This window comes from Balearica regulorum, chromosome 17 (genome assembly GCF_011004875.1).
Source record: "Balearica regulorum gibbericeps isolate bBalReg1 chromosome 17, bBalReg1.pri, whole genome shotgun sequence".
Classification (NCBI taxonomy): Eukaryota; Metazoa; Chordata; class Aves; order Gruiformes; family Gruidae; genus Balearica; species Balearica regulorum.
In genome coordinates, this window is record NC_046200.1 from 10007245 (window position 1) to 10025839 (window position 18595).

Sequence of the window (18595 nt, forward strand, 5' to 3'; positions counted from 1 at the left end):
GTAAGATCTTCATACAGCTCATGCATATGTAGTGACATCCTTTTTTGCATGATTTTTCCATAGAATCACTTTGACCTGTCTGCATCCGTAACTCCGGTCTGTAACCACAGACAGACTGCACAATTTATTTGCCTGTAGAAACACTGAACTCAAATGCTTCATGCGGTGCTTTGAAATTCCAAATGCTAAGCAAGTATTCATTACAACTGTTGCTATTACATATGTATAGATAACATATTAACAGTTCATAGTCCCAAAATAGATAATGACAAAGTCCAATAAGTGGAACTTGGTATAGCCTTCAAGAGCATTTTGTCTACAGTAATTTTCTTAGTTAATCAGTTAATCACCTGTGGTGTTTACAATATACCAGTAAGGTAAGTCACAAGCAGAAAACAAAACTAGAAATTATTCCAAAGCATGAACAAGCTTTATTTGGGAAAGAAATGGACCATTTTATTATTATAAGCAAACCTCCTATCTCCTTCTTTGTATCGACTTAAGCCTATTTTTTCTCCCACAATGCAGAATCTTACCTCCTTTCAAAGTACTGGACAGCAGCAGCTATGCAGAGCAGAAAAAGGCAAAATGCCAGTATTTACCAATCGATGCTGCTTAAATAAAAGCTCCTAATCTCTTACAATATTTGATAAATCTCTAAGTTATTGTTTCTCAAGCAAAGGTTAGTTATTGATGAAAAATAGGCAGCTTTCCTTGTACAGATTCAATGAACTTGAATCCATCAATTAAATATACCAAGATTTCCTCTCTTCTAGCGGTTTCACTTACAGTTCTTGAAGCATTTTCTTAGCAAGAGGTTTATGCTGTTATTTAAAAAGGATGGATAATTTTGCTTTCAGATGGTTCAACTATAAAACAGATGATTCAGTGTGGAAAAGAGCTGACTATTTGCATTTGCAGTAAAGATGCAATCAATTTCCTCTCCAGGGTATATTTTGCATAAAGTCATTTTTCTGTTCATATCAGAAGATCTCACCACACTAATGTAGCTAAGCATGCATTGCTGTTACCACTGCAAAGCCTCAGCTAAGGAGAGCAAAACCAAAATACTACCTAGTGGAAACATTAAAAGGGACACTCAATTTATTTGTTGTCACACTTTCTGAAATATGAGGTTTTCTGTAACTTGATTAAACGTATGAAAGATTATCTCGATGCCTATGAGCAAGCAGCTAATCATACAAGTAGTTAGGTACACTTTCATAATATTTTAAGTATCATGCTCAATACAGATACACAGAGAATTGGTATTATAAAGTTAACTCCATTCGCAGCCCTCAAAGCAAATACAGTTGAGTGAACTGTGACCCTTTAAAAACCAGTACTTTTTCAATTTGACGCATGCTATAGAAAACTGTAAAAGCTGCATATTAGACTGAACTTCAGTAGAACTGAAGTCATGTGTTCTCTCTCACACACACACACTACAATCAGACACTTATTTGGCCTATGAATCCATATAGCATATATATATAGCACTATATATATAGCATATATCTATTATATATAGCAATATAGCATATCTATTCCATTTAGTAATATCTATTTCACTACCTAGGAAACACCACAAACTAACAAAATTGGGTCCTTTGTAGGTCAGACAGAACCATTCCTCAAAGCTTTCCCTATTCCTCACAATCTCCATCCAACTGCTACCTGCCATCAACACCACATTTACCTACTACTCTCCAAAACTCTGCTGAAGAAACATGCTGCTCACACAGTGTCCATTTGCAGTGTTCACAAATTAAGCGACTATAAAAAGTGCAAATCCAAACCCTCGATGCATTAACTCACTGCAGTTAATATAACAGCTTACCTGTCACTTAACACAGGATTCATCTTGCTTAGCTGTAGCTAGAATTAGAGATCTAATTTTACAACTAATAACCACCTGTGCTCCCCCTACAGTCCAAATAGGAACAGCTCCACATATACATCCCATACACCACCGAGCGTGTCCTAAATTTAGATGATTTGCATTCTGGAAGTGCTGCCCCACTGTGCACAGTCTAACCTAGTTGTCTGGACTTTCAGCTTCTACTAAATCTCACAACAACTGCTTATGTTTTCACTGAAGCAGTTAACTGCCTTCTAAATGCAAGAACCTTCAATTATCTAGACTTTTTTTCCAGAGAAGATAAAAATCTGTAAAGTGGGAATAACAGTTCACACACTAACAACTTTTAGAGTGATAATCTATAGCTTTTAGTTTCTAATCATTAACCGTATATATCAATCCCTGCACACAGAACTTTCCCTTTAACACTCTGTGTGTTAATCTCATTATGATGAATCTAGTTACTGATGGTTTAAATATTCAGGAGGGACTTATTTCCACCCCAAATGATGTGCAGCTTCACAAGCTGATGCAACCATTCAGCTGTGAGTGCTATTTATCTGTAATGTGATAAATTTAAATGTAGATTTTGCAATTGCCCAACCCTAGTATACACAAAATTATTCCTATTTCAAGCTGTGATTACTATCCTGTGACAACCTGCGATAGCCGTATTATTTAGATACTTTTAAGACACCATGTGAAAATCAATACAGGCTCTAGCAGTACGGTTTATCATTCCTAATATTAAGTATCTTATAAATACAAACCAAAGTTTTGACTAAGTAAAGCATCTTGCACAGCTGTACAAAATAAATGAACATTTATAACCCAAGAAGTTGCGCCACACAACTTTTAAAGCCAGTGTTTTATCCTTCGACTGCTCTGGTACCAACTTCCTTTTTAAAAAGAAGTCCAGGATGGGGCTGCTTCCAAATGCAATGACCAGAAAGTGCACCACAGTATCTGAGCAGTCTAAGGAAAACAGCATACTAATCACTAAGATGAACCTCTGACACGTAGCCCCTCTCCCATTAATTCTTTCTCAAGGAAGGAAAGCTTTTCACCAGACAGATCGGGACAAGTGCCAAAGCTTAGCTCCTTCTACCCACAATGGCTGCTGCATGTTCTTCCATCCATTTCTATTCTTCACGTGTTTCATTTCAGAGCAGAACTGGAACAAGTGAGAGCATGCTGCAGCTGCCGGGAGGAAAGGAGCCAGCTCCTGGCAATGGTTGCATCCCACAGAGGGCTGTTTCTTCATATAACCATTGAAAAACAACTGCCTACTCTGTCGGCACCCCCATCTTCAGTACGCTCCTCTGCCATGCTACCTGAAGGCTTACCCCATCATGGGATATTCTTCCAACACTTCTAGGATTATTCACCTTATGGTTGCTCTCAGCAAATGCATACATACACATAAAAATACACAATGCTACCGGCAAACATCCTAATTACAGCTCTAAATAAAAGACTGATTTGAAGTTTAAAAGGGATGTTTTATCAGCAGCTTTGCGTTGCTGTGGAAACAAGATTCCAAGAGCATATTCAGGGATAAGAATCTTTCTGAAATACTGAATAATTCTGCTTGCAACCAGGAGAGGAAAGGCAAAAATAATTCCTAGCAAACAAGCTGATCTATGAAGACCTTTAATCTTTTCATTCAGTCTACATTTAGCTCGATCACAGATATTTATCAAGTACAACGTGCTGATATTTATCAAGTTACAGTGCAAATAGCTTAAACTTATTTTTAATACTGCTGTAAGAAAAATACAGTATTATGTCATAGTAATAAACTGCAGTACCATAACAGACTGTTCACTACAATTTTGGGGGGTGAGGAAAGGTGGTGGTAAGGGTGCAGGGAACAGCTACAGTGTATTATTCTTTTACCAAAGAGACAGACTGGAAAAAGGATAAAAGTAGTCAGTTTCAGATTTGAGGACATCCAGTAATGTGTCATTTTTATACCGCTGAATACACTTTTTGTCCCCAATGGTAAACACCTATGTTTACTAGAAATATTTGTTACTTTGTTCCATTTATTCATAATATTTTTGAATATAAATAAGTATATTATTCATTAAACCATTTTTATTAGCACAAACTTAGAGAATCAGCACCTGGTTTTAAAACAAATATGTGCCTATTCATATTAAGATATATTTGCCTTGTTTTAACAGACCTCAGTTTATGAAAAGACGACTCATGACTTGCTCAGAGTTTTTCATTTATTAGCTTTCTCTAGAAAAGGTTCTCAATAACAGAACATCTCCCAGGCTTCTCAGCTGTGAATTCAGGAAATAAGCTATAGAAATAAGGGCATCTTAATATGCTTCTACTTTTCTCCATTAGAGACTTAGTTTTACAGACTAATTCCTACCATGTAGGGAACTTAATAGATCCATGAAAATGGAGAGCTACCTAAATATTAGAGTCTTTAAAAAAAAAAAAAAACAAAAACCAAAAAACCCCACCCAACTCAGCCTTGAGGCTCTAGTTGCTTTTCAAGCTATGAAAACATTGTAATAACTTTAAGCACACAAGCACCACGTACTTTTTCATCCTATTCTGAGGGACAAAAGTCAAATAAGTTGTAATTCGGCACTCTTGACTTATCTATTGCTATGCTACAGACATCCCCATTGATTATTAAAAGACAGCTGTACGTATTATCTTCTCAGTCTTTGGAAAACATGCATAAGCACTAATAGCTTATAATTAAAAAGGCGGCCAAAAAATTTAAATTCAAAATTGGGATACTTCACAGTAAGCTTAAACACAAGAATTATGTACTGAATTGCCAAAAGTTTGAGTGTTTAAGAGATGGACCTCTTATTATCTGATTGCTGAATTCTCCACCATTTGTTGAGTGCGTTGGAAATCTACCTCAAGTTATAAATTACAAGATGACCTCAGATTTATCTTGTCTTGTTTTTGTCAAGGAAAGAAAAAGAACATGCACTGCCGTGACATATGGCTGCCGGCAGACACTGAAACTCACTGACAATTTCTCCCCATTTTTTTTGCATCTCATGCTACAAAAATGGCAGCAGAGGAAGACAGAGCAACAAGAGAACATTAAAATAACTATATAGTAGATGTGATCCAATTTGCAGTAGTACTAATCTGGCCCTACCTGAAATCCCTAACTGCATGCTATTTGAAAATGTTGGGTTTGTTTTGGTGTCATTTGGGGTTTTTCAAAGCAGTTTTTCATTTATTAGGATTCTAGTATCAGTGGACAGATTATTGCGTTGGGGCTAAGAAAATACGAATCCCTGTTTCTACACTTTTTATCATGACCCCTCTGCAAAGCAGCTGTTGTACTTTACAAACTCCTCATGAGTTTATCCATGTTCCTAACCCTTTTTATCTGTTGCTCATTACCAAATGATCACTGCTATGGTTTTGTTTTTATTATAGAAGATACCTAAACAAACTATTTTTGTTTCTATTTCTTGTAAAGTTGATTTTCTTTTCTAACAGGAGAGAAAAGAAATATAATTTCTAAACCAGTGTCCTTTATTTTTATCACAAGTCCATAGCAAGGTGCCCAAGTAATCAAACTGCTCTATCATGCTTTTAGTTAACCTCAAACTTATTGGGTCAAAATGTAACTGCATAACCTTCACCTTTACCACCTACTTCTTCAGTCATCTTTCTCATATTCAATATCCTAATATTAAAGGTTTCTGGCACAATTATGCCACCTCTTTCCTCCCATGACAAAAGTGAATAATTACTTATAAGTGATTTTACTCTTTGGCAGTTTCTGATCTACTACAGGTTATTGCCGTTCATGCCACAAATTCTTAAGGCTCTTTTGTAACCTCCTATAGGAGATTTGTTTTCATATAGCTACTCAAATAATTCTAACAGGTTACAATGGCCCAATTTTATTTTTCAGAATTTGCAAAGTAAAATCTAATGGAACGTTTCAAAGCATTACAATTTTAAATTATTTACTACGCACATAATAATAACTTAATAGTTTAATTCCTTAGATTACTCATAGCATTTTGAAAACACATAGCTATTCGTGCAAAATGGAGTCTGTCAAATAAATTACTTTTGCCAGAAACTCAATCAATTCATAATCCTGGGTGTGGCAGACCAGGTGATTTATGTTTTGTTAGCACCTAGTAAGCAGAACTATGAAGAGCAGAGATTCTAGAACTACACCTTAACATTAGTATTAGAAAAACATTAGCTATTTCACCCAAGGTTCTGTATTGCTTGGCTAAAGATGTCATTTAATTTCATGGTGTTTTGATCAACCTTAGTTGTTTGGGAAAAAAAGATCACTTCTAATAAAAAAATCTCTTCTAATATGTATTTTTCTTTCCATACCTTTAGCTGTGAAGCACAGTGACTTCAAATCATCATATATCCCTACTCCACTTTATGCCACTTCAGTTGAAGTTGGTCTTCAGAAAATAGGCAACTCTTACATCTTAGTATTTTGTCTACATCTTGCCTTCCCACTTATCCTCCTCATTTTAGAGGTTTATGGGTTCTCCGCTGCCAATATTTCCAATAATACCTGCATATTCCTATTCCTTTCCTGTGTCAGCACTAGCACTCACAGGGTTTTGCATCAGTAACATCAACCACCTTTAAATTTTATTTTATATGAAGTAACTTTTCCAACACAGCTAACTACACCTGTGTAAGCACCAGCACAAGAGCGGAGGAAGGAACAACACGACCCGAGGCACAAAAGAAAAGGTTGCGCCTTTAAGAAGCAGCACAGCCTGAGACGTGCACAAGTCAGTCATGGAAACCACAGCTTAAGTGTCTGGGCCCGACTGTCATGAAAGTTAAACCTCAACACACGAGTCGACACAGCACCGACTTCCTCCTCCTGTGCCTGGCTTCTCAAGAGGCAACAAAAAGCCACCGAGACAGCGAGGACAGGTCAGTTATGTAACCAGTGTTACTCCAGAGCCTGGAAAACAACCACCACGCCACCCCAGCAGCAAAGCAGGCACTATAAATGTGTGTAGGAAATACTTTCCCTTTTCTAGAGAGAAGGGAGAGCACTACCAGAGAGCTGTGAGTGGTAATGGTATTAAAAAAATCCCCCAATGGGGTTTACTCTTTTGTCTAACAAGGTTCTAATTTGACTTATATCCCAAATACTACTCCTAAAATCAGCACTAGGAAAATGAAAAAACCCACAAAATCTAGACAATTACTATATTTTTCAGTAACTAGCTTATTTGATTCCACGATATAAATCTTCAGAAGAGATAGTTCACAGTATTTCACTCCCACATCAAATAAAGCAATAAATCACTGAACAAAATCATTCATGCATACTTAGCAGCAGAGGTTTTCCTAAACCTGTAGAAACATCAGTGCAAAATTAAAACTATCAAAGCACTAGAGAAAGCTCATCGCTACTGTCCACTCTGTTCACTATTCCACTTGCAAAACAAACCTCAAACCACTACCACCGTGTGCATCTCTTCACTATCAGAAGTTACCTCTCTTCATCAGCTTACAAGGCATGTTTTTTTTCGATCATTTTAAAAAGACATGCCAACAGTAAACCCTAGCTCCTCAATATATTAACAGTTTGTGTTTTGTTCAGACAGAGTATCAATATTAAGACATGTTGGCTACTGTAACTAGAAGGAAGATATTTCACTGTTATGAAACACTCAGAAAAATCCAATATAAAGTTAGCCTGAATGATGTTTGGGGTTATCTGCACCATGCAAATCCCAATAAAATTGGGCAAATTCCAGACAGAATAGTTTGGGGACTATTGATTTGCAGTGCTCAAATGACTTCAAGTTTTACTCAGGACACATCAGCAATATTTGGTGAAGCAAACTGCCTTCCCTCCAAACAAGCGAGCAGTAAGGTACTGCAGTGACAGCTGCTAATTTTAAGGAAAACTGTAAAATGAAGTAATTGCATATTATAAACTGTAAGGCTAATTGCAAGTTGCTGGTACTTAAAACATACCCACAACACAGACAAATTACTTTCTACGATGTAACAACAACTCTCATTTGCATTCTAATCACCACAGAGTATTTCAGTATTTTATGAAAATTATCTTAAAACACAAAAGAAGAACCTCCAAGAGAAGAGATTTTTCCCTTAATAGATTTTAGGTTGTTCTGATTTTAGGTACTGCTAAACAAGATAGATAGTAAAAACACATGCACAACTCTGTCAAAAACTGGACTGCCGTGGGAGATTCTGTCCAAATCTAATAGAACGCTATTTCTAGTAAAGCCTTTCTACAAGCCACATATATATATACACACAGACACACAAATCAGTATTGCATCCACCACTGAAAGGCCACCGGGCCTGGGGAGCACACAGCAACCTTTTGGAAGCCCTTCCTTCGGCCAGCGTGGAGGCAGCCAGGGCACCAGAAGCCTGTCCGGGTGGCAGCCGGGGTGTAGTCCCTTCTGCAGGGGACGTGAGGCTGCCTCTGCCCTAGCTCTCGAAACCCAGCGGAAAGGGGTGGAGACAGGAATGCTCCCTGAAACAGAAACCAACCTACTGCATGCTGACGGAGTACAAACCTCGTCTTGCCAAAGTATGTCCCAATATCTCATCAAATAACCCCCCACCTGAGTTAATGACTTATTACTACTTGGATCTTACTAATCTGCCTGGTCAAAGCTGATAATGAAGTAATGCATATTTGGCTTTTAATGTAACTTGCAAAAAGATGAGTTTGAGAATAGCTTCTTTCTATGTCCAGAAGTTGTAATAAAGCAAAAGAAAATAAGCTCCCCTCTTAAGATTAATTCAGAAACAACTCTCTTTAATAACTGACCTAACAATTAATAGAATCTAGGTTTTACACAGATAAATCACCTGAAACAAACTACAGTTTGCTGCATTTCACATACACTATCAATTTACCTTACAACACAGCAAAAGATAAGTTATATTCTAAAATATGTTTATGGCTCCATACACTTCATTTGAGCAATTTGGAAATCAAAACCAAATACAATCAAAATCACTTAATAAAATGTTGTAGGGTTTGTTTGTGGTTTTTTTTTTCAAACATCATTTGAAAAGTTCCTAAAATACTTCAACTTGCAGTGCAAGTAAAAGTATTTTCTAGATTACCAGAATAACATCTAACTTCATCCATTAGCAGCACCTGCTCATAGCAATGAAGGCTAACCATGGACCGGGCTGTGTTATTAAGTGCGTAGCCAGCAGGTCAAGGAAAGCGATTACTGTTGTGAGGCCACATCTGGAATACTGCGTCCAGTTTTCCTCTCTCCCAGTACTGGAGCAAGTCCAGCAGAAAACCATTACGATGCACAGGAGGATGAAGGACATGACATACAAGAGAAAAAATTGAGGAAATTGGGTCTGTATAGGCTAAGAGGGAAGGGAAAAAAAAAAAAAAAAGGAGGCAGGGAAGAAGCATCTAATTGCTCTTTTAAGTTACATAAAGGGAGATTTACAGAGAAAACTGATCCGAACTCTTCTGAGAGGTAAAAAGTACAAAGGACAAGAGGCGACTGTCGCAAGTTGCGGCAAGGGAAACTCTTATGGTTTTAAGTGCTAAAGTTTCACTGGGCGATTGGTTTAACACTAGAACCAGAAGCTGCCCAGAGACGTTGTGGAATCTCCGTCCCTGGAGATTTTGGAAAGACTGAGTGGACAAGTTGAGAAACTTGATCTAATTTTGACATCAGCCCTGCTTTGAGTAGGAGGTTGGACTACACGACCTCAGGAAGTCCCTTCCAACCTACATTATGCTGTGAAATATTCCACAGCAAGATGCTATAAAATATTTTTATTAAATATCAAATTGATCAGTTAACTTCATTTCTAAATCACAGCTATGACAAAGCATCAACATAAAAAGCATTAAAAAATTAGTATGTTGGCAAAGTATTAGTTTTCAACTCAAGTTGAGCTGTACACCTACTCAGTTGGTAGGTATTAACTCTTCTGTGAGCTGTAGATTTCCACTCCTAAACAATGAGCTCACTGAAGTAACAGAGCCTGGTGCCCTACAAATACAAATTTCTGGTCTCAAGAGTACCAATAAATCCATCTGTGAAACTGGGGCATCTGTCATGTCTCTTTGGGGCAGTCTGACTTCTCATACATGACCTTCTGATGCAGCCTCTTCCTCAGTGGCGCAGCATATAGGATCTCTTCACTCTAGCAAAATACCTATTTTTAAGAAACTTGCAGAAACTTTCCATCTTTAAGATTTCTACCATCTGTCAAATTTTATAGAAGGCAGGCAACAGGTTCAAGAATCTTATGTAGGGGTACAGGAGATGGACTGATGCAACCACATAAAGGTACTGGGAACATAAGCCTTATTTCCTTAGTAAATCATACCTTAAAAAAATAACACAAGTTATCTCTATCCATTTCCATGGGCTGGACCATGCTATGTTAAGAAAATGTGTATTTATTTATAAAATGCAAGTGTGCATGAGCTGCACTCTTCAATTTTTAAGCCAGCATCCCATTACTTTGGGCAGCCAGGAAAAGTTGCTACCTCTCATCTTCTATAAATCTTAAAGACAGCTCTGATACAGAGAGTAAGTAGCTGCTGTCCCACCCCGATGCCTGCTGCACAGCTTGCCGACCACCTGTCGCATCACAGGGGATAGCAGGAAAAGCAGCTCTAATTGCTGCTTTTGTGTTTCCACATCGGGTTAAGCAAGAGCTAGAAGTCTGAGTGACTGAAGCGAAATGCTTACCTCAGCCTTCTCCCCAGAAGGAAGCAGCTGATAACTAGCCACCAATTACATTCCCTAATTCTCCTTGCACTAAGGAGGATGTATTACAGTACTCTTTTCCTTATCACACAGACCAGAACATGTTAATTACCAGGTACCAACACCCATACCCAACCTGTGCTCCCTAAAAGCACATATAAACAGGGGCATGAATCTCTATACTTGCTCTGTCATTAAAGGGTACTCTCTCCAGATCAATACAATAGTTAACAGGAAAAAAATTATAAGCTGTTTCTGATCCTTGCCACGAAGCAGTCCACCCCAGATCACCAATCTGACCCTCACAGATGGATGCAAATGCTACCTACCTTTTTGTGTAACACTGGACTGTCTTGAAAGAAAATATTACACAGCCATCAATCCCATCACGTTTTCTATTTTCATCTTTTAATATAAGTATCTACACCTTGCAGATCATTCTATTCCTGATTTTTTCCCCCCTGTTTCGAGCCTCTTCATGCATATACTCCTCAGATTTCATTTTAAACGATCCATCCTATAAAACTAGGGCTGTTCCAGAAGACATAGAAAGGAGCAGAACTTTGAAAAAACTACTGCCAAATGTTTAAAATATCCTTTTCACTATTACTTTAATGTTCATCTATTGACTACCTTAACTTCTGATACCAATCTTCTATAGCACACCAGTAACACAAAGATGTCTTTGAAACAACACAGTCAAATTCGGGCCAAGAAATGCAAGATTTGAGCTTCAAGATTGTTTTCTTCCAACTGTAGTCATGTTTATTATTTATTTGTTTCAGTTATTTATATTCAGTTATATATATAACTGAATATTTTATAATATTCAGTTTATAAATATATATAAATAAATATATATAAATATAATATTTATATTCAGTTATATATATAACTGCAGTTATTTGCAGCAGTGATAATGCTTCACATTCACATAAGCCTGATGATAAAAAGGACTTCCAAGAAACAGAATATAAAACAGAGCATCCCTATCCCATTCACCATTTCTTTCCAAAAATATGACTTGGTTTAAAAAGTCAAATGACCATCCTTGCCAAATTACCACTGACCAACTGGATGAAGAAAAACTCACACTGGAAATTTAAATCTCAACACAATCCCATTTTTATTGCTGTTTCAGTGTGTTTAAAGTATGGCCTGTTGACAGGTTGATTCTGGGTTTTTTGCAAAAAGAAGAAAAAAAAACCCTACACATTTGTCTCCTCCTTCCCAATCTCAAAAACCTTTCACGCTTTCTTGTGTCTGAAAGGTAGTTCTGAAACTTTCAGACTTGGTCTGAAAGTCAGTCCCAGCTGACACTGAGGTTGATAATCCCCTAGCACTAAAAAAAAGGGAAAGTCACAAAGAACTTCACACCAAAACCCCTCAAAGCAACTCCTAAGCAAAAAAGATGAAGAAAAACAAAAAACCCAAACCCACAACATTTGCATATATGTGGATAAATTAATTCAGAGTAACAAACATGACTGTATGACTAAATAATTGCTCAAAGAATGTCCTGCAGTCCTAGAAAGTGCTGAGGATTTTTTGCTAAAACTTCATTTGCACTGTGGTCATCCCCTAATTTCACATGCAGAAATACTGAAAATAAAAAATAGGTTAGAAAGGGACACTGACATGGATATCCACTTATTAACCACTTCACCCCTAGCAATAAAATTTCTGAGTAAGATGCAAGCCTGTATCAAAAGATGAACATTTCTGGTGGAGTTTAACTGGAAAACATTAAGATGGGGGTTTGCCTGATAACGTGCCTTTTCCGCTTACGAAGCTGAGAAAGTGCAAGCACAACATAGCAGTAAATATACTGCTCTCAAGTTTATTGTTACTCAAAACCTGATTATCTTAAAAATGACTGCACTAGAAAAAACAGTTAAATGCCTTTAAGGGTTTTCAAATCCAGATGAGAGAACATTCATGTACAGTCTATTCAATCAACATCTTCCTCTGTTTCCTGTGCTGTTATTTTACGTTGCGATCAATATTTCTCAAACATTATTCGCTCTGCTGCAAAATCAAAATGGAAGACTGACCGTAACAGCACTCTCCTAAGAATACTTCATTTGCCATTTTATTAATATAATTAAAAGAATTTTATTGTTTTCAACTCCCAAATCCAATAATCCAGAAGTGTAGAATTAGGAAAAAACAAGGAAAAGAGTGAAGGATTTTAAGAGTTAAGTCACTTGGTTTTCGTATAACAAGCCTTATGGCACAATGCACTTGTGAATAACTAGCATCTCCCAAGTCATACACATTAGCTGTGGGTCTAAAACAAAACCATCACAGCCTGCTTTGCTTTTCTTCATTAAAGTGTACAAATTTAAATGTATTTTGCAGTTGCAGGAAACATCTCCATCTGCACACTTACAGCTTGCCCTCTACGCCGCGCCCCAAGGGAGAAGCTTCTGCAGATCCTTACTGCATTAGCAATCAAAGCAAGATAAGAGACATGTAGTATTAAACTGCATAACCTATACATCTGTCAATTAGTAATCTTATTTAATCATAGTAACTTGTATGTTAGACACTACAGTATATTACAGTTGCTATGGCATTTAACTACAAGTGCATCCAACACTTTCCTTATCAAGTATACAATATAAACCGAGACTTTGTTCCCTGTCATTTCACTCCTGAGGCAGAAGAGCAATAATTAAGAGCACAACATACCAAATTTAGTATTTCACGTAAATAATTTTAGAGTAAAAAACACAGGAGCCAAGTGCACATTTCAACTGAATCAGAGATTTGGATTTTTTGTTAGTAATTTTGTATAGGATTCATAGCAGACACTATGTGTTGGAATAAATTTTTAAATAAAAGATAACCTTATATAGTTTTGGAGGGGAAATAGTTTCAGTATAGAACTTAATAACATAGCATTTGGAGGGGCAGAAAGTGGCATCGTTTCCCCTGTATCTGCTCACTGGCATAGTGATGCCAAAAAAGGGCATCAACTGCCATTGTACCGCTTCTTGTAATCTCTGATGTGTGGTGAAACATTTTAGCTTTAATACGTTGTCTGTTAAACGCATTTTTAACACTCTGTTGACATGAACCGGACTATACACAGCATACATCTAGGAAGTACTATTCCCACGCACCTTCCTAAATCGGACTGCAAGTGTAAACCAGTGCAGTTATACCAAGATTATCTGCACCAGTTTACTTGTCCTAGCTCAGATGATAAAGTACACCATAATAAAATACAGCTTGTACCATAAGCTATATTAACAAGTTTTGGACTGGACATATTGCTGTGATTTCTAACACTAAAGTAAGAACATGGATATTTTTACATTGTAAACAGGATTTCTGATTTACATTTTGAAGGTTATTCCCACAGCAGAAAAGTGAAGGCCGCAACTCAAAACTTTGTAAGAGAGGCTGATCTCCCAACGAAATCCAGGCCTAGATGAAAGCTTCCACCCTGAAATACAGGATGACTTCATCTTAACAGGCCAGCACAAATCAATGATTATATACAAAAACCCTACATTTAGTACCTCTGGTCAAGAAACAGGATGAAGAAACAGAAGCAGCGTTGGAAGAAAGCTGACAATAACAAAAGAAGTTTTCATCTGTATCCCTTAAAAAAACCCAACAATATAACTTCTGAAATAATTTAACCTGTTATACTAATAGAAGACAGAGTAAGAAATCCTTAGTAAGGTCACTGAGCATGCCAGATTTATAACCCAGTCACTAGATATACCATCACAGAGCATCATCCCAACTATTTAGATTGCTAAAAAACCCCACCTCACACTCTCATTCTGGTTAGTTGACTTTTTCAGTATCTTGTAGTTCAGTCACCTCACTCTTTACGACTGATACTAACCAAAGCAAACACACAGAATTGCTTTTCAGCGAGACTTAGTACAAGTCTTCATGATACAAAATAACCACGAGCTAGAACGGCTGAAGAGAACTTTCACCTGTACACACGTTAATTTAGACGCTAATCTGGTAGGCTAAGCAGCATAGACAGCACGTCCTACGAAAAGCCAGGCAGGGGCAGCAATTCGTATGCACAGATTCACTTTTTTAATCAACTGTGACCTGGGGGACATGCAGCCAGGTGAGCCTTCGCACAGGCACAAAGAGAAATGCGGAGCTGCTAGCAGGATTTTACGACCTTTTTCCCTTTTTTGAACGTCTGCAATCACACTACAGAGACGGAGGAAATAAAGAGAGCAACCAACTCTAGAGGCAGGGTCAAAAAATATTCAAGAAAATAAACGCACGACTGAAAGGAAACGAGACGTTCAGCTGCACCCGTAGATGGAGGAATTTGCGGGAGGGAGTGTGTGTGTGGGGGGGGTGTTAGCGGCAGCAAGGGAAGGAAGGGGTGATGCCGGAGGGACAACCGCGGCAACACGAAAGAAAAAGCAGAGCTGAGCAGAGCGAGGCAGAGATGCTTGAGCCCCGGCTTCCCCTCCCCCGAGGGCAAGGCACGGGCGTCTCCCCCCCTTGCAAGGGCGGGCCGGAGCCCGGGGCCGGGCCCCGGGCAGGCTGCGGCCGGGCAGGGCGGCGGGGAGGGAAGGAGGGAGTTGTTCAGGGCAAGGGCGCTGCCTCAGCCCGGCTCGGCAGCCGGCACTCACCACACCATGCCGTAGGCCCCCTCGCCGATGTAGGAGAGGTTGGTGTAGCGGGGCCCCACGTCGAACACTTGGCCCCGAACCATCTCCGGGCCCCCGGCGTTGGCAGAGCCGCCCGCAGCCCCGGCCCCCGACACCGCCGCCATGTTGTCCGTGCCGGGAACCGCGGTGACTGCGTGCGGGGGGGGGGGGGGGGGGGGCGGAGGCGGGGAAAGAAGGAAGGAGGGGGACGAGGAGAAGGATGCGGGAGGGAGGAAAAGAGGCGTCGCCCGCTCCGCCGCGCTCCGGAGCACCGGCCGCTGCCGCCGGCTCCGAGGCCCCGTCAGCGTCGTCACCGCCGCGGCCCGCTGTGAGGAGACGCTGCCGGCCGCGCGCGCGCGCATCCACCCGGGCCGGGGGGAGGGGAGGAGGGGGTGGTGGCTCGCGCGGAGGGAGCGGCGGCGGGGGCGGGGCCGGGCGGCGGGGCAAGGGGCGGGGCCGGGGACTGCGGTAACTGCAGCCGCTGGGGAGGGGGCGCGGCGGGCGAGTCACGTGATAGGCGTGCCGCCTCTGCGGGCGCGCGGCCGCCCGGCGCCATTAGAGGCGTCAGGTGACGGCGGGCAGGAGGCAGGAAATGGAGCCCGCGCGGCGCTCCGTGTCCCGCTGTCCCGGCCGGGCCCTGCCGCTGCGGCCGGCCGGCATCGGGCGGGGCGGGGGTGTCTGCGTGCAGCGGAGGGTCGAGCTTCTGGCCGACGGGCGCCGGCCCGAAGGACGCGTTGAGAGCAGGCCCGGTGTCTCTGGTCTGTGTCGGTGCCCGCCGCAGCACACGTTAACTGCGGACTCTGCGTTGTGAGGAGCTGCGCTGGGTGCAGAGCGCAGGATGACCGGCAGTGAGTCAGCTGCAGGAAAAGAAAGGGCTGCTCTTGTGTTGGAGGCGCTGGTCAGACCCAGAAGGGCTGTGCGCCAGTCTTGGCTGCGCTACAACCTTCTGATGTCATGCGGTGCAAGGTTATTAGACGCAAAGGCTGAATTACTGTAATAACAGCAAGTTTATTTCTGACATTTCCTAACTTCAGTGCATAGTTCTGCAATCTCTAGCTAGCATATTGTTTTTATATAGAATCAGATTTTCCTGTTGGTGGTTTCCTATATAAGTGTAAACAAACTCAAGGCTTTGAACGGGAGGTGAAAACGTAGTTGATAATGGTTTGCCTCATGCCATGGTCACTGCTTGCAACAGCGTCTATCGTCTCTCTCTTCCCACAAGGCTCAGTCTTCCTAAAATAGCTTTTGCTTCATCTGGAAGTTTGCAAAAGTTACGCACAAGGATCTTAACACCACTCCAGAAATTCTTTTTCTGCAATTCTCCAATGATCTTGACAAAAAGTATTAACCCCTCATCTGAAGTCCTGCTGCTACTTGCTTTAACTACTCTTGCCATAGCTGCTTGAGATGTGCTGTATCTTCTGTTCCTTTGAAAATTCACTCACATACCTTCATACATCTCAGCCTGCCTGTCTCCACGTTTATACTCATTCCAGTCTGTCAGAAGACCCAGTGTGGAATCATCCAATTACCCCTTGACTATCAAGCTTTTTTCTTACAAGTAGTTACTAATTTTGCTTTCCTGTGTAAGTGCTCAGCCAGAAGCTGTTGCATGACAATCCAGTTGCTCTCAGGTTCTCACTGGTTGAACTTTCTCCTTTCTTTCAACATTTCTCTCTCAGCTCTGCTCTCTGTTGACATCTCTGCTAGCAACCGTGCCGCTTCACGTCTTCCGTCTTTGCCTTGAAGGTGTCCCTGCCAATGTTCTTTCTATCTGCCATTTCCCAACTGCCAGAGGGCCATTTCTGGCATCCCACCTTCTTCTGTCAGTGCTTGCTGCAAACCAGCTTCCTTTGCCATCGACCAAACAATTGCAATTTTCCACAGCTTCCAAGTGCTGTATAACCTCCCGGTTACAACTTGCTAACGTCCCCCAAAGCATTGGTCTTGCTGTTTGACCAGGAGTCAAGAGGGAAGAGTTTCTGGTTTCAGTTGCGCAGCCGGTTAGCCACGCCACAGCCCGAGGACTCTCCTCTGAGGCAGCCCGATCCAGCAGTCTGGGCTTCAGATGCAGCCCCAGCCTAGTTTGATGGAGTAAAAGCTGTTGTGGATGACCAACATAATTTCATAAACTCCTCTCTGTATTTAACAGACATTGAACTGCACAGCATGGTTTTTTTATGTATTTGAGTGGGATAATGCTTCTGATGTATTTATTTTTACTTGTATACAGTGCTTTCCTTTCCATGATGTGTTCTGCACTTTAGAAACAGTGCATTATTTTTCTCAGAAATTTTAGACAGCAGTAAATGTGAATAAATGTTTAAATTTTCTGAAACCAAGTAAAATACTATTTAAAAGGTTCTCTTAACTCTAAAAATGAAATTATGCTTACAGTTCTGATTACATACATAAATAAATCTGTCATCAGCAAATGCAAAACAAATTATTATAGAGAATCTAGCTTAAACACAACCTGTCATAGCCAATTTAATTAAAAACTGGCGTGTATCTAGATTATTTTCTACGTTCACCAGGATGTGTCTGATCAAAAAGGAAACTAACTCAGCAGACCAGGAAATTGTGGAAAGACTGTCAGCTCCTTGGAGTGCTGTGTTCAAATATACGTCTAATCCAATTAAACCCAAATAAAGCGGTCAAAAGGCTATGGCATTTTTTCCAACAATTTCTCTTGTGACAGAACTTAATGCATATATTTCAATGAAGCACTAGAGTTACTGAGATAGGCAGACCAGACAGAAGCGTTATCAATTGCTTTTCAACCTGCTTAAATACGCTGCCATTACCTTCACTTAATGTTGGGTCTTTTACCTCAACAAGGTGACATTAAAGTCTCAATTCAGGAAAGAACATAAATGTATTTTAAGAAAATTATTAGTTCTGTGATCAAAATAGAGGGTTATGTTGGGGAGAAGAGGTAATACTTGCTAAAAAAATGATAGCAGATAATGAAAAGCAGGAGGAAAACCCACCCTTTTATTTCAAAAAGAAAGAAAAGCACTGCTAGGAAGAGTTTGTCTAAACAGAAACGCAGTATCTTCAGTTTGAAAGCTACATTAGGAAACAGCTAAGCCATATAATTGGTCAGTTTAAATATGCCATGATGTGGACTATCTTCATCTCAAGTCTGGGAGTCACACGGATGAGTTCATCCTACAGTCAGGGTCTAGAAATTCTCTGTAGTGGTGTACATATCTAGTTCAACTGTTAACTTTGTGTTCTGTAAATAGGTCCCTTGAAAAGTAAATCATACCGTGAAAGGCCCTACAAGTCCTGGAAGCAGCATTATCAGGTTTAGGCAAAGGACAAACACAACA

General features: G+C 40.2%; 1 protein-coding gene across 1 annotated transcript in view; it reads right to left on the reverse strand.

Annotated features, from left to right (window-relative positions):
• Nucleotides 1-15676, reverse strand: part of MAPK1 (mitogen-activated protein kinase 1) — a 36548-nt gene extending 20872 nt beyond the window's left edge. The window contains exon 1 of the mRNA XM_075769532.1: nucleotides 15237-15676. Coding sequence (XP_075625647.1) covers nucleotides 15237-15616 — 380 coding nt within the window. The 5' untranslated portion in view covers nucleotides 15617-15676. The remainder of the gene's footprint in view (nucleotides 1-15236) is intronic.
• Between the last annotated feature and the right edge of the window lie 2919 nt (nucleotides 15677-18595).